The 15,363-nt window shown below is 45.5% G+C and overlaps 1 protein-coding gene across 2 annotated transcripts; it reads right to left on the reverse strand.

Moving 5' to 3' along the window:
* Nucleotides 1–587: 587 nt before the first annotated feature.
* Nucleotides 588–12,895, reverse strand: LOC105493903 (glyoxalase domain containing 5). Of its 2 annotated transcripts, XM_071088713.1 has the most exons (5): nucleotides 12,746–12,895; nucleotides 12,555–12,623; nucleotides 8,313–8,450; nucleotides 3,316–3,471; nucleotides 588–1,095 (listed from the first exon to the last, which is right to left on the reverse strand). In XM_071088713.1, exons 1-5 carry the CDS (start codon nucleotides 12,806–12,808, stop codon nucleotides 970–972), a joined length of 552 nt encoding a protein of 183 aa, XP_070944814.1. In that variant the 5' UTR covers nucleotides 12,809–12,895; the 3' UTR covers nucleotides 588–969. The 2 variants fall into 2 exon arrangements, with proteins under 2 accessions (XP_070944814.1, XP_011760174.1); XM_011761872.3 differs by lacking the exon at nucleotides 12,555–12,623 and having other exon boundaries at nucleotides 610–1,095; nucleotides 12,746–12,892.
* Between the last annotated feature and the right edge of the window lie 2,468 nt (nucleotides 12,896–15,363).

The following is a 15,363-nucleotide window of genomic DNA, read 5'->3' on the forward strand; positions in this document are numbered from 1 at the left end:
GTGTTTTCTTTTTCTCCAAACCATTTATCAACCTGTAACATACTTAATATTTTACCTACTTAGTTTTATTTATTTTCTATCTCTCCCACTAGAATGGCAATTCCACAAACAGAGGTATGCTTATATCTTTTGCTCAATGCTGTCTCTCCAGTGCCTGGAACAGTGCCTGGCACACAGTAGGTGCTTAACATACATTTTTAGTTGACTGAATGATGGAGGGGCACAGAAACAGGAAATTTGACCTTGTCCCGCCTACCCTGCCATGAGCTATGCTTCAATTGAGATGATTTGGTTTATTTATTTATTTATTTATTTTGTGGAGGGGAGGGTTTCACTATGTTGCCCAGGCTGGTCTTGAACTCTTCGATCTACTAGATCCAAAGGTAGAAAGTGCTAAATACCCTGAGAGTGAGACTAGAGAAGGCTCTCCGGGAAGAGGTAGTATCGCCTGATGCTGGTCCTGGAAGGTCTGATGGGAATGAGAGATCCTGGGATTCTGCGAGGCCTAGGAATGGAGGAAACAGCAGGCAGCAACTGGAGGAGTGAGGCGAGTTAGGAAAGGATGAAGATGATGGCATCACTGACAAGGAGAAATCTGTCAGGAGCCTTGAATCCCAAGGGGATGATCCTAGATTCCGTGCTCAGAGGTGTCATACCCTGTCATAGGCCTCCGACCGAATAGCTCAGAGATCTCACACCTTACATAAACACCCATGCATGGCTCCAATACAATAATGAAGATCCCGTATTCGTAGAGAGGTTATGCATTTATTAGGCCAGCTTGGATGACATACAGACATGTAGGTTTGGTCCCAAACCTGTCTTGGGTCCCCCCTGAGCAGGATGTGTGAAGTGCCTAAGTCCTCAGTCCTCAGAGGTCTCTGGGCCTGGGTGGGGGTTTGCAGGAAGGAAAGGAGAGGGCGACATCGAGGGGGACAGAATGGAGGAGGAGGACAGAATGTGCCTCCATCACGAGGAGATGTAGTTTGACACCTCAATCAGATTTCTGTCGGGGTCTCGGAAGTAGATGGACATAATAGGCCCTTTTGCCCCTGTTCTGGGGACTGGCCCCTCCTCAATAGGGACATCACAAGCCTGAGGTGGGAAGAAAAGACAAAAGTCATTCATCAAAGTGTGTGAGACCAAAATTTAATTCTTTTTTTTTTTTTTTTTTTTTTTTGAGACAGAGTCTCACTCTGTTGCCCAGGCTGGAGTGCAGTGGTGAGATCTCAGCTCACTGCAACCTCTGCTGCCTCCCGGGCTTAAGCAATTCTCCCACCTCAGCCTCCTGAGTAGCTGCGATTACAGGCGCATGCCTCCATGCCCAGCTATTTTTCATAGAGATGAGGTCTTGCTATGCTGCCCAGGCTGGTCGCGAACTCCTGACCTCAAGTGATCTGCCCGCCTAAAGTGCTGGAATTACAGGCATGAGCCATTGCACCCGGTCTGTAAAATTTAATTCCTTATAGTGGCCCAGAAGACCTTAGAACACCACTGTATCTTTCTGACCTCATCTCCTATCATCCTCCCCCCATCACTCTGTTCCAGCCACTTATCAGCTAGATGGCCTTGGGCACAGTACCTAACTACCCTGTACCTTGGTCTCCTCATCTGTAAAATGGGAAGGATAATAGTGCCTAGTATTATCTAGTAAGTGGCAGAACCAGAATTCGAACCCAGGCAGTCTGGGTCAACGACCATACTCTGAACCCCTATGCTTCACCCATTTTCCTTCCAAACCAGTCTTTTTCACTGACACTTCCCAAAGAAGGCGTGTAGGTTATTTGCACAGAATATATATAAGACCTCAATCTGTGTTCTGCAAAAGGGAAACTAATATCCCTTTATTTATTGTAGAAGCGGGGCCTTGCTCTGTCACCCTGACTAGTATGCAGTGGTGCAATCACAGCTCACTACAGCCTCCACCCGGGCTCAAACAATCCTCCTACCTTTTAGCCACCCAAGTAGCTGAGACTATAGGCACACACTGCCACGTCCGGCTAATTTTTTTTGTATTTTATGTAGACACAGGGTCTTACCATGTTACCCAGGCTGGTCTCAAATTCCTGGGTTCAAGTGATCCTCCCTCCTTGGCCTCCTAAAGCACTGGGATTACAGGCATGAGCCACTGTGCTCCTGGCCTTATTTTAATTTTTTAGAGACAGGGTCTTGCTGTATCACCCAGGCTGGAGTGCAGTGGCGTGATCATAGCTCACTGCAGCCTCAACTTCCTGGGCTCAAGTGATCCTCCCACTTCACCCTCTTAAGTAGCTAGGATTACGGGCATGCATTACCACGCCTGGCTAATTTTTTTATTTTTTGTGGAGATGGGATCTCACTATGTTGCCCAGGTTGGTCTGGAACTCCTGGCCCAAATGATCCTCCCACCTCAGCCTCCCAAAGTGCTGGGATTACAGGTGTGAGTGACCATGCCCAGCCAATGCCTCTTCTAGATGACATCATTTTAAGTATTACAGAGACACTGGATTAAATAACAGCAAATCAGAAATTATTCCCTCTTCAATCTTCTTTCAGTCCTTCTTGTTATACAAAGAAGGTGGATGCTAACAAGTTCTTAGTATCTCTTTAACCACCTGCTATATCTCCCTTTGTAATGTCAGGGCCAGGGAGTACAGGGAATGGAAGTGGCTAGAATCTAATGACATTGTTATGCTTTTATAGCTGTTGGTTTTTACAGTTACTTTTCCTTTATGCCAAGACATAATGGGTTTTTCATGTACTTAGATGAACATTTTCTTTTTATATAAATGTATTTAGGGCTGGGCACGTGGCTGATGCCTGTAATGCCAGCACTTTGGGAGGCCAAGGTGGGTGGAGCACTTGAGGTCAGGAGTTTGAGACCATCCTGGCCAACATGGTGAAACCCCGTCTCTACTAAAACTACAAAAATTAGCCAGGTGTGGTGGCACGCGCCTGTAGTACCAGCGACTTGGGAGGCTAAGACAGGAGAATCGCTTGAACCTGGGAGGTGCAAGTTGCAGTGACCCTGAGATCACGCCACTGTACTCCAGCCTGGGCGACAGAGCAAGACTATCTAAAAAAAAAAAAAAAGGATTTAAGTGTATAAATGTAGGTTTTTTTGTTTCTTGTTGGTTTGTTTTACAATGGGGATGCTTAGTTTCCTTTTTAAATACATTTATTTACATGAAAAAATTATGTCAGTCAAAATAGTGAGTACATAACTGTGTGCAGACATTATCTGGTTGTGGTAAAACTCGTTACCTCTCTGGGTCATGCTTCTGTTTTCACTGTGTTTGCAGCAGCTTTTGCAAAAAGAAGAGAAGTCCCACTCACCTTGAGGTGCTGGATCATTTCCTCCAAAGGCACCTCTGTTATCAGACATATGTCCAGGGAGCCAGGAACCGGGTGAGCGGCTTTGGGTTCAAATTCCTTTCCCACCTCGTGGAGGTTAAATTTCTGGTCTCCAAAACACAGTGCTTTCCGGTCTTCCTACTTGGCGGGGAAGGGCAGAGACAACAGCCTAGAATTAAACCTCCAAGGTGAGTGTGAGATGAAGCCTTTCCACCCATCCCAACAAGGTTTTAAAAAAATAAAAACTAGAATGGGGCTACTACACAACAACCTTTTGCCCCACCCAAGTCTCATTCCCTAGAGGCAAGTGTACGAGTTCATTTCTCCCTGAAATTATTTCCGTATCTCCAAATAGTGCTTATACCACCCAAGGCAGAGATAGCAATTTGCCTACCGAGTATACATTTCCCCTTTATTTCTTATAAACAACAGAAATTTCAGTGGGGTCAACTGTGTGCCCAACTTAAAAAACCTACATTTCCCAGCACATCCGGAGGCCACGTTAGCTGGACTGGGTAATGAGATGGGGGCAGAGGTGTGGGTGGGGCTTCCGGGAACCTCCCTACCCCACTGTGCTGGCTCTTATTGCCCATTCACTTCCTCTTGCTTCCCAGCCACTGCCCATGACCTGACTACCTCTGGACTGATTGTTCAGTGAGAGGAAAAGAAAACTCTGTCTTGTTTAACCCACAGTTAGTTAGTTGAGTTTTCTCCTATGTGCCTCCAAAGTCCCTAACGGATGCACCACTGTTTATTTATTTATTTATTATTATTTTTTGAGACAGAGTCTTGTTCTGTTGCCCAGGCTGGAGTGCAGTGGCACAATTTTGGCTCACCGCAACCTCCACATTCCTGGTTCAGGTGATTCTTGTGCCTCAGCCTTCGGAGTAGCTGGGACTACAGACGCACGCCACCATGTCCAGCTAATTATTATATTTTTAGTAGAGATGGGGTTTTCTATGTTGGCCAGGCTGGTCTCGAACTCCTGACCTTAGGTGATCTGCCCACCTCGGCCTCCCAAAGTACTGAGATTACAGGCGTGAGCCACTGTGGCTGGTCTTTTTTTTTTTTTTTTTTGAGACAGGATCTTGCTCTGTTGCCCAGGCTTCAGGGCAGTGATCATGGCTCACTGCAGCCTCAACCTCCCAGGCTCAAGTAATCCTGCAGCCTCAGCCTCTGAGTAGCAGGGACCACAGGCACACCCCACCATGCCTGGCTAATTTTTTTATTTTTTGTAGAGACCGGGTCTCCCCATGTTGCCCAGGCTGGTCTCGAACTCCTGGCTCAAGTGATCCCCACCTCAACCTCCCAAAGTGCTGGCATTACAGGTGTGAGCCAGTGTGCCCAGCCGCATCACTATTTCTTGATTTAGCAACTTGAGATATTTCCTATCATCTCCCTGCTATGATAAATGAGAATTTAGCTCATTCACATTACTACCTCTTCCAACACAATTTGATTATCATTTTTAGTTTCTCTTTTAGCTCCTTTACAATCTTTAAATAACCCACTTGCATGTTTATTTTATTTATTTAATTTTTTTAAGAGACAGAGTCTCGTTCTGTCACCCAGGCTGGAATGCAATGGTGCAATCATGGCTCACTGCAGCCTTGACTTCCTGGCCTCAAGCAATCCTGCCTCAGCCTCCTGAGTAGCTGGGATTACAGGTGCGCACCACCATGCCTGGCTAATTATAAAACTTTTTTTTTTTTTTTTTTTTTGTGGAGACAATAGTCTCAGTATGTTGCCCAGGCTGGACTCCAACTCCTGAGCTCAAGCGATCCTCCTGCCTCATCCTCTCAAAGTGTTGGGATTGCAGGCATGAGCCACCACGCCTGGCTGCAAGTTTATTTTTGTAGATCAACTACAGACTAACTCACAGCCCTGCCATGTTCTTCATGGCTCCTCCCTCTCCTGGACCTCTCAACATGTGCCATTTTTTTTTCTTTTTCTATCTCTTTTATATCACTATGAATGATACCACATCCATTCAATCAGAAAATGACTTTATTTCACTTTTCTTTTTCTTTTTTTTTTGAGACAGAGTCTCGCTCTGTTACCCTGGCTGGAGTGCAATGGTGAGATCTTGGCTCACTGCAACCTCTGCCTCCTGAGTTCAAGCGATTCTCCTGCCTCAGCCTCCCGAGTAGCTGGAACTACAGGCGCAAGCCACCATGCTTGGGTAATTTTTGTAGTTTTAGTAGAGATAGGGTTTCAGCATGTTGTCCAGGCTGGTCTTGAACTCCTGACTTCAAGTGATCCACCCATCTCAGCCTCTCAAAGTATTGGGATTACAGGTGTGAGCCACCACGTCTGGCCGATTTTATTTCACTTTTGGACTTGAAGATAGTTTGGCTCAGTGTACAATTGTAGGTTGCAGCTTATTTTCCCATAGCCTTTTAAATATGTTGCTTCATTGTCTTCCCCAAATATGGTGTTGCTGTTAAGAAGTCTGATGTTCATCTGCATATTCTATTATTTGGTTGGTGATACATCCATCTTCCACTACTGCAGCTTTAGGATTTTTCTTAATCCTAATGTTCTGAAATTTCACTCCATTGTGTCCAAGTACAGAGGTTGAGGCATCATATACCTCATTGTCACCATTGGCCCACGCAAGGACTATCTCTTGTTTTATTTATCTTTTTCTCTTCATTCTCCATTCCCATCTCTACCTTAAGCAACCATTATAATGTGTTTGATGTGTATCCTTGGGTTTTCATAAATTGCTGTAAAAAGTGTGTTACTGTTTTATGTGTGTGTATTGTAAAGGGTAGCATGCTGTAGACCTGATTGTTTCTTCATTTTTCACTCAGCACGTTCTTTTCAAGACCCATTCATGTTGCTGTGTACACATCCAGTCTGATGTTGCATAATACTACATTTCTGCATAAGGTTCCATGTTAGATTTAACATTTTTACCCAAATAGAAAAAATTGGCCAGATGTGGTGGCACGTGCCTACAGTCTTAGCTACTCAGGAGGGTGAGGCAAGAGAAGCACCTGAGTCCAGGAGGTTCAGGCTGTGGTGAGCCATGATCGCAACACTGCAGTCCAGCCTGGGCAACAGAGCGAGACCATGTCTAAAAAAATTTTTCTTCTCCTGTTTGTGATTCCTCGAGCCCTTTCTATTTAAGTTATATGTGTGTGTGTGTCGGTGGGGGGAGGTGTTCATGTGTACTTAATTGTTTTAGAGCGGTTTTAGGTCCACAGCAAAAGTGAACAGAAGGTATAGGGATATATACACCTTGCCCCCACATATGCACAGCCTCCCCCACTTCTTTTACTTAGTAATAGGCGCTTAAGTTTCCTCCATGTCTTTTCATGGATTGATAGTCCATTTATTTTATTTAATTAATTTATCTATTTGAGACAGAGTTTTGCTCTGTCACCCAGGCTGGAGTGCAATGGCGCAATCTTGGCTCACTGCAACCTCCGCCTCCTGGGTTCAAGTGATTCTCCTGCCTCAGCCTCCTGAGTAGCTGGGATTACAGGCACCCGCCACCATGCCTGGCTAATTTTTGTATTTTTAGTGGAGATGGGGTTTCACCATGTTGGCCAGGCTGGTCTCAAACTCCTGACTCAGGTGGTCCACCCGCCTCAGCCTCCCAAAGTATTGGGATTACAGGCGTGAGCCACCGCACCTGGCAGATAATCCATTTATTTTTATCACTGAATAATATTTCATTGTCTGGATGTGCCACAGTTGATACAGCCATTCACTTACTGAAGCACATCTTAGGCATTTTTTGCTTTCTTTGCATTTGCCTTTTTTGAAGTTGTTCCAAATTCTCAAGGATAGTTCAATCTCTGGAAACCTCTTTTTTCCCTTGGATCTGTCTTTCCTGGGGTCTTTCTTACACCTGTACCAAACTGGACTGATTGTTCTCTAAGTGCCTTTCTGGGATCCTCCTCTTGGGATCTGTTGTGGCCTGACTTCCATATTCTGACATTAGTCATCTTTTTCTTTTGAAATGGAGTCTTGCTTTGTCACCCAGGCTGGAGTGCAGTGGTGCAATCTCGGCTCACTGCAACCTCTGCCTCCCAGAATGCTGGGATTACAGGCATGAGCCACCGTGCCCGACCAGTCCCCCATTTTGATATAGCATACCCTTAAGTAATTTTCAAAGCAAGTGGGAAATTTTCTAAGACTTCGCATGACTAAAAATGCTTTTATTCTACATTTACCTTTTTGTTTGTTTGTTTGTTTGTTTTTGATACAGTCTTGCTCTGTCACTCAGACTAGATAGTGCTGTGGTGCAATCTCGGCTCACTGCAACCTCTGCCTCCCAGGCTCAAGCAATTCTCATGCCTCAGCCTCCCAAGTAGCTGGGATTACAGGCGTGCACCAGCATGCATGGCAGATTTTTGTATTTTTAGTAGAGACGAGGTTTTGCTATGTTGGTCAGGCTGGTCTCAAACTCCTGACCTGAAGTGATCCACCCACCTCGGCCTCCCAATGTGCTGGGATTACTGGCCCCTACATTTACCTTTGGTTAATAGTTTGGTTGGACATAGAATTCTAGGTGGAAAATTTTCCCCTCAGAGTCTTGAAGGTGTCCTTTTATCTTTTGGTCTCTGGTCTCTTGGAAAATCTGATATTTGTTTGTTTTTTTTTTTCCTTTGTAGATAATCTACTTTTTAATCTCTATGAAAGCTCTTAGCATCTACTTTTTCAGTTTGATGTTCTATAATTTCATAAGGATCCATTTAAGTGTCAACATGCTGGATACTTGGTTAACCTTTTTCATGTGGCGACTGCAGAGTTCTCTTGTATTGTTTCTATGATAATTTCCTCCTCTTCTTTTTCTCCATTGTCTCTCTGGAAGCCCATATATTCAATCTGGAATCTCCTCTATTGATCTCTTTATATTTTCTCTCAGATTTCCCGTGGTTTTCCTTTTAGAGTTAAGTTATATGTTAAAGTGTTATCAACAAATTTTAGCCCACCTGAATTTTGGCATTTGGGAAAGTGGTTACCTTAAAAGTCACGACCTCCATGCCCAGGATCTTGGAATAAAACTTGGTGGTGTCTTTGATGCTCTTCACCGTCATCACGATGTGGTCAAGTCTACGGATAAGACATGGGGGAGGGGTCTGACTGCTGTCCCTCCACGACTAAAAAAAGAAAAAAAAGTCAGAGGAGACCACATTGCCACTTGTCATGCCCGTGTTTTCTTCTCCTTACCTCCCCCTACCTCCCTAATTACTCTACTTCCTCCTCACCCTCTTTCAAGGGGAAAGGCCTGAGAGAATACTTATTGGTAGAGTCTTACTGCCCATGTGTGGATTCACAAGAGCCCACCTGTCTGCCATGACCACTCTCCACTGTTTTCTTGTTCCCTTTCTTTTTTTTTTTTTTTTTGAGACAGAGTCTCACTCTGTTGCCCAGGCTGGAGTGCAGTGGCACAATCTCAGCTCACTGCAACCTCCGCCTCCTGGCTTCAAGCGATTCTCCTGCCTCAGCCTCCTGAGTAGCTGGGACTACAGGTGTGCGCCACCATGCCCAGCTAATTTTTGTATTTTTAGTAGAGACAGGGTTTCACCATTTTGATCAGGCTGGTCTCAAACTCCTGACCTGAAGTGATCTGCCTGCCTTGGCCTCCCAGAGTGCTGGGATTACAGGGGTGAGCCACTGCACCTGGCCTTCTTGTTCCCTTTCTCCTCTTCCAGAAGTGAAGATTAGTGGAGTGGAGACCAAGACAATGCCCTCCCTGTTTTCCCCTAAATAGAATTCATCTCTTTTCCAAGAAGTGACAAGACACAGAGGAGGCCCAGTTCTGTGAATTGGCCAATTTTACCCAGCCCCCTGCTTTCTCATTCTGCAGCTTCAGTCACAGAGAACAGGACAAGAAGGGGGCATCTCAGAAGAAATGAAGGTTTCTGGGCATGCGTGTTTACAGATCCACCTTGACACCCAGAGGGAGGACTACTACCACCCCTTCCACTTTCCCGCTGTCAGCACACTTCCCATCAGATCTTTCTCTTGACTTGAATTATTTAGTAATTTGTGTATTTACAGTATCTCTGCTACAGGATTATAAAGCACCTGTGGTCTGGCACTATAAGCAATGGAGTATAATGCTTAAAAGAATACATTCTGGCGGTGGCGCCTGGAATCTCAGCACTTTGGGAGGCTGAGGCAGGCAGATCCCTAGAACCCAGGAGTTTGAGATCAGCCTGGGCAACACAGTGAGACCCTGTATCTACAAAAAAATACAAAAATTAGCTAGGTTGGGGGACGCTCATGTGTAGTTCCGGTTACTTGGGGGCCTGAGGTGGGAGAATCACTTGAGCCTGGGACCAGAGATTGCAATGATCTATGATCACGCAACCAGACTCCCGGGTGACAGAGCAAGACCATGTCTCAAAAAATAAATAAATAAATAAATAAAAATAAAAGATTCTGGAGCCAGACTGACATTTAAATAATTTCTCTAATTTCTCTGTGCCTTGGTTTCCCCTTCTATAAAATGAGCATGATTTTATACATATAGGAGTATTGTGAGAGTTTTTAAAAAGTACTGTTTTTAAGGGCATAGAATAATGCCCGATACATATCAAGTGCTATAAAAGGATTGATGATGATGATGTGTAGTTATCTTCTTAAAATCTAGACTCAGTTACAATGACCCCCTATCTCTACAGTCTCATCCATTGCTCTTGAACTCCAATCTACACTGTCCTTTTTCCTGTTCCTCATAAGGACCACCCTTGTACCTTTCATTTCAGGGCCTTTGCAGATGGTAATGCCTGTCTCCCTGACTAGAATGTAAGCTTCATAAGAGCAGGGGCTTCTGTTTGTTTTGTTCCCCACTCTTTCCCAAACAACTGGTTCAATCATATTTGTTCAATAAATAAATATCTACTGGAACAACTAGGGACAGTGCTTGGCACAAAGTCTAACTAATTTCTATTCTGTTCTATTCGATTCAATTGGATTCCATTCTACCCTTTGCTATTTTATTATTTTCTATTCCACTGCGTTTAGTTCCATTGAAACCAGCCCATTTTAAACAATTGATTTCACTGAGCTCCAGCTAAAAAAAAATCCTGTACCATTCTATTTTCCTGAGCGGAGGAGGCATTAGCGAAGTTGCTGAGTTCTGCTCTCCCAGTGGATACAAAAGATCCACATGGACATAGGAACTGTAGAAAGAGAAAATGACCAACATTTTGGCTCCATTGAAAATAAAGTCATATGTTGAAAAAAATTTTATTAACTTTCTTTTTTAATTCCCTTTTTGAGACAGGGTCTTGCTTTGTTGCCCAGCCTGGAGTACAGTGGCATGATCACAGCTCACTGCATTCTCAACCTCCTGGACTCAAGCAATCCTCCTACTTCAGCCTCCCTAGTAGCTGGGATTACAGGTGTGTGCCACCATGCCCAACTATTTTTTGTTTTCTTTTTTCATTTTTTTGTAGAGGTGAGGGCTCACTGTGTTTCCCAGGCTGGTCTTGAACTCTTGGGCTCAAGCGATCCTCCCTCCTCAGCCTCCCAGAGTGTTGGGATTACAGGCATGAGCCACTGCACCCAGCCCTTATTAACCTTCTAACATCTATAGAATCTGTCACAATACCCTATTTACTTTCCTGATAATTGGCAATCTATATATTTTCTCTTAATTTCTCGAGATAAAATAGACATTGCTAATATTTTATTATTCTGTTCAAAGAATCAACTTTTGACATTGTTGGCTTTATTGTATGTTTGTTTTCTATTTCACCAGTTTCTGCTGTTATAATTTCTTTCCTTCTACTGTCTTAGGTTCCATTTGCCATTCTTTTCCCAGTTTCTTGATAGGGAAGCTCAGGTCATTGATTTTCAACTTTTCTACTTTTCTGATCTGTGCATTTAGAACTATAGATTTTCCCTAAGCACTGCTTTGGCCACATCCGTATCATTTTGATAGTCTATTGGAAATAAACTCCACCTATTCCTCCCATTATTCAGTTCCCTGCCAGCTCAGATTCACTCCCCAGATCCTGCTTTGTGGACTCGGAGCTCCATCCTTGCAAATTCAAGGATGAGCAGGGATGGCTCTCTTCAAGAACAGGAAGGCCAGCGTGGCTCAGAACCCAAGAGTGAGTAAGAGATGAGTGGGAGGACAAGGCAGGGTCTGGATCCTGCGGGGTCTTGGAGGTGAAGTTACAAAGCCTGCTTTATAAAATGATGATCAAGACATAGTCATCACACAAAGGACTGAGTGCGGTGGCTCACACCTGTAATCCTAGCACTTTGGGAGGCTGAGGTGGGTGGATTACATGAGGTCAGGAGTTTGAGCCTGGCCTACATGGTGAAATCCTGTCTCTATTAAAAATACAAAAATTAGGTGGGCATGGTGGTGTGCGCCTGTAATCCCCTATTAGGGAGGCTGAGGCAGAAGAATCGCTCGAACCTGGGAGGCAGAGGTTGCAGTGACCTGAGATCGCACTGCTGCACTCCACCCTGGGCAGCAAGAGCAAACCTCGGTCTCAAAAAAAAAAAAAAAAAAAGGCATAGTAATCACACAAGGCTTACTGTGTGCCAAGCCCCGTTTTACACACTCTACAAAAATGTAATCCATTTCATTTCTCACCACAACCTATAAAATCCCTATAGTCGGCCGGGCGCGGTGGCTCAAGCCTGTAATCCCAGCACTTTGGGAGGCCGAGATGGGCGGATCACGAGGTCAGGAGATCGAGACCATCCTGGCTAACACGGTGAAACCCCGTCTCTACTAAAAAATACAAAAATCTAGCCGGGCGAGGTGGCGAGCGCCTGTAGTCCCAGCTACTCAGGAGGCTGAGGCAGGAGAATGGCGTGAACCCGGGAGGCGGAGGTTGCAGTGAGCTGAGATCCGGCCACTGCAGTCCAGCCTGGGTAACAGAGCGAGACTCCGTCTCAAAAAAAAAAAAAAAAAAAAAAAAAGAAAAAAAAAAAAAAAATCCCTATAGTCAGAGTACCCGGAACACCATGTCCTTCCTCCTTTGGCCTCCTCCACAGGGAATGGTTCTGTCTTCCTACAGGGTCCTCTTCAAGGTCCCCTTCAGGTTGCCAGGGGCCTCTGAATTCCTCTCCTAAAGCTCAAGGTCAGCGCTGTGTTTCTTAGCCTCTCTCCACATGGCCTTAATCGTGACAGCTTCAGGGACACCCTGCGTGAGTCACCTTTGTATCTCTCCACCTGTCCCTGGTAAACTGGGGGAGGAGCCAGCCCTCAGCCCTGGCCCAGCCCTGCACACCTGAGCACAGGGCCCTCCGTGGCTTAGAGCCGGGCCTTTCCATGGGCCTCTGCTGCCCTCTGCTTGTCTCTGAAAGAGAAAGGGAGAGAGGAGGACAGGAAATGGAAGCCGGCAGAGAAGGGAAACAGGTTACTAGACTAGCTTCAGTGTCAACACCCTTGCCCCAGAACCCCAGCGGCCACTTTGTTCACCTGTTTCTCCAAAATCCTGCCCCACATCTTGACTGGCAGCCTGGAGGGCAGATGGCGCAGCATGGCAGGGTAGGTGTCTTTGTCCAGGGGCCTCCCGACAACCCTCTGGCTCAGCACCTGGAGATCAAGGGGCAGGAATGGGAGGGCACAGGCTGAGGACTGTGGGAGGTGACACAGGTAGGTGGTGCAAATGGAAGGACTTTGACATTAAACTCAGGGCCTCGAAATTAAAAGCTTAAAGTGGATGTGTAAGGGATTACTTCTTGTTAACATTGAAGGCTGGGTGCAGTGGCTCACACCTGTAATCCCAGCACTTTGGGAGGCCAAAGCAGGTGGATCACCTGAGGTCAGGAGTTCAAGACCAGCCTGGACAACATGGTGAAACCCTATCTTTACTAAAAATACAAAACATTAGCCAGGCGTGGTGGCAGGCGCCTGTAATCCCAGCTACTTGGGAGGCTGAGGCAGGAGAATCGCTTGAATCCGGGAGGCGGAGGTTTCAGTGAGCCGAGATGGCACCATTGCACTCCAGCCTGGGCAACAGAGCGAGACTCCATCTCAATAATAATAATAATACTGAAAAACCACCAAGTATTAAGGGGATCTTTATTCTAGGGTGTGATGCCTCTGTTCTACTTAGGGGTATGTCTCCAAAGTGTGAGATCTGTGAGCTGTTTGAGAGTGTGTGTCAGGGGTGTGAAGTTGTGAGCTATCTGAGTTAGAGTATGACTGCTCTGACCTATTATGTGTCTGTTTCCAAGCCAAGATCCCTAAACTCTTAAGAGTTCTGAGCCCCTTAGCCAAGCACGGTGTCTGACGCCTATAATCCCAGCACTTTGGGAGGCCAAGGTGGATGGATCACTTGAGGCCAGGAGTTTGAGACCAGCCTGGCCAACATGGTAAAGCTCCATCTCTACTAAAAATACAAAAATTAGCCGGGCATGATGGTGTGCACCTGTAGTCCCAGCTATTCAGGAGCCTGAGGCAGGAGAATAGTTTGAACCCGGGAGGCGGAGGTTGCAGTGAGCTGAGATTGTGCCCTTGCACTCCAGCCTGAGCGATAGAGTGAGACTCTGTTTAAAAAAGAAAAAAAAGTTCTGAGCCCCAGGGTGTGATGTTCCTGAATTATTTTGGGGGATGAGTTTTGGGTGATGAGATTTGCAGTCTTCCTCCTCCTCCCCACTCACCCTCACTTTCCACTGCTGAGAGTCAGAGAACATTCATCAGCCCGGTTGTTGTTCACTTTACCCTGAGCTGAGCTGCTGAGCTCCCCCATCTGTCTTACAAGTTACCTGTCTGGCCCCTGGAGCATGTGAGTTTGAGATTTTTGTTTCTAGTTACCCCCAACACAAACACTTTGTGTTGTGGATATTGTTTTGTTTTTGTTTTTTTGAGACAGGATCTCACTTTGTCACCCATGCTGGAGCCCACTGGTGCCATCATGGCTCAGTGCAGTCTCAAACTCCTGGGCTCAAGGGATCCTCCTGCCTCAGCCTCTTGGGTAGCTGGGACTACAGGTGTGCGTTACCACACCTGGCTAATTTTTGTATTTTTAGTAAGGATGAGATCTTGCTATGTTGCCTACAATTGGCCTCCTTTGGCCTCCTGAAATGTTGGGGTTACAGGCGTGAGCCACCACGCCCGGCCAGATATTGTTTTTAAGCATATGATTTTCCTTTAAAAAGAGTTACACAAATAATATGTGAATACAGGTTTGTATAAAAGATTTGAAAAACAGGCTGAGGGCAGTGACTCACACCTGTAATCCCAGCACTTTGGGAGGCTAAGGCAGGTGGATCAATTGAGGTCAGGAGTTCGAGACCAGCCTGGCCAATATGGTGAAACCCATCTCTACTAAAAATACAAAAATTAGCTGGGCATGGTGGCACACACCTGTAATCCCAGCTACTCGGGAGGCTGAAGCACGAGAATCACTAGAACCCGGGAGGCAGAGGTTGCAGTGGGCTGAGATTGTGCCACTGTACTCCAGCCTGGACGACAGAAGGAGACTCTTTCTCTTAAAAAAAAAAAAAAAAACAATTTGAACAACACATCAGTACATGGACTCTAGCAATCATCTCCACCCCCATTTCCCCAAAATGACCACTGGGGTCAAATTCTGGTGTTTCCTTCCAGATTCAGTTCTCTGTGTTTACATAGTGTGTGTGTGTGCACACTACACAGATGCACTAGGTCACTGTAACTGACTCCCCCTTGCTTTTCCCTGCCTGTAGCACATCCTGTAGAAGGTAACCCCCACCCCCACAGGTACACACAAGTCTCATCCATTCTGTGTCATGTCCAGTGGGCACTCTGTGCTGTAACATGAACCCCCTATTATTCGTTTCACTCTGTAATAGTCCTTGGCTATCAGTGAACATTTATAAGATTTTCCTGGTTGTTTACTCCTACCAGCCTTGTTCTGACAGCTCTGTGCACATGTCCAAGTACTAGAATTAGAAGTGGAATTGCTGGGTGTATTAGTCAGAGTTCTCTGGAGAAACAGAACCAGTAGGAGAAACAGAACCAATATGTAATATATTATAAGGAATTGGCTCATGTGATTTTGGAAGCTGAGAAGTTCCACAATCTGCTATCAGCAAGCTGGAGACCCAGGA

Source organism: Macaca nemestrina, chromosome X, assembly GCF_043159975.1.
Source record: "Macaca nemestrina isolate mMacNem1 chromosome X, mMacNem.hap1, whole genome shotgun sequence".
NCBI lineage: Eukaryota > Metazoa > Chordata > Mammalia > Primates > Cercopithecidae > Macaca > Macaca nemestrina.

Coding starts and splice junctions, on each gene's coding strand:
- LOC105493903 (XM_071088713.1), bottom strand. CDS start 12,808: ATGCTGCGCCATCTGCCCTCCAGGCTGCCAGTCAAGATGTGGGGCAGG. Junction 8,451..12,554: donor ACGGAGGGCCCTGTGCTCAG/GTGTGCAGGGCT, acceptor TTCTTTTTTTAG/TCGTGGAGGGACAGCAGTCA. Junction 1,096..3,315: donor AAATGATCCAGCACCTCAAG/GTGAGTGGGACT, acceptor TTCCCACCTCAG/GCTTGTGATGTCCCTATTGA.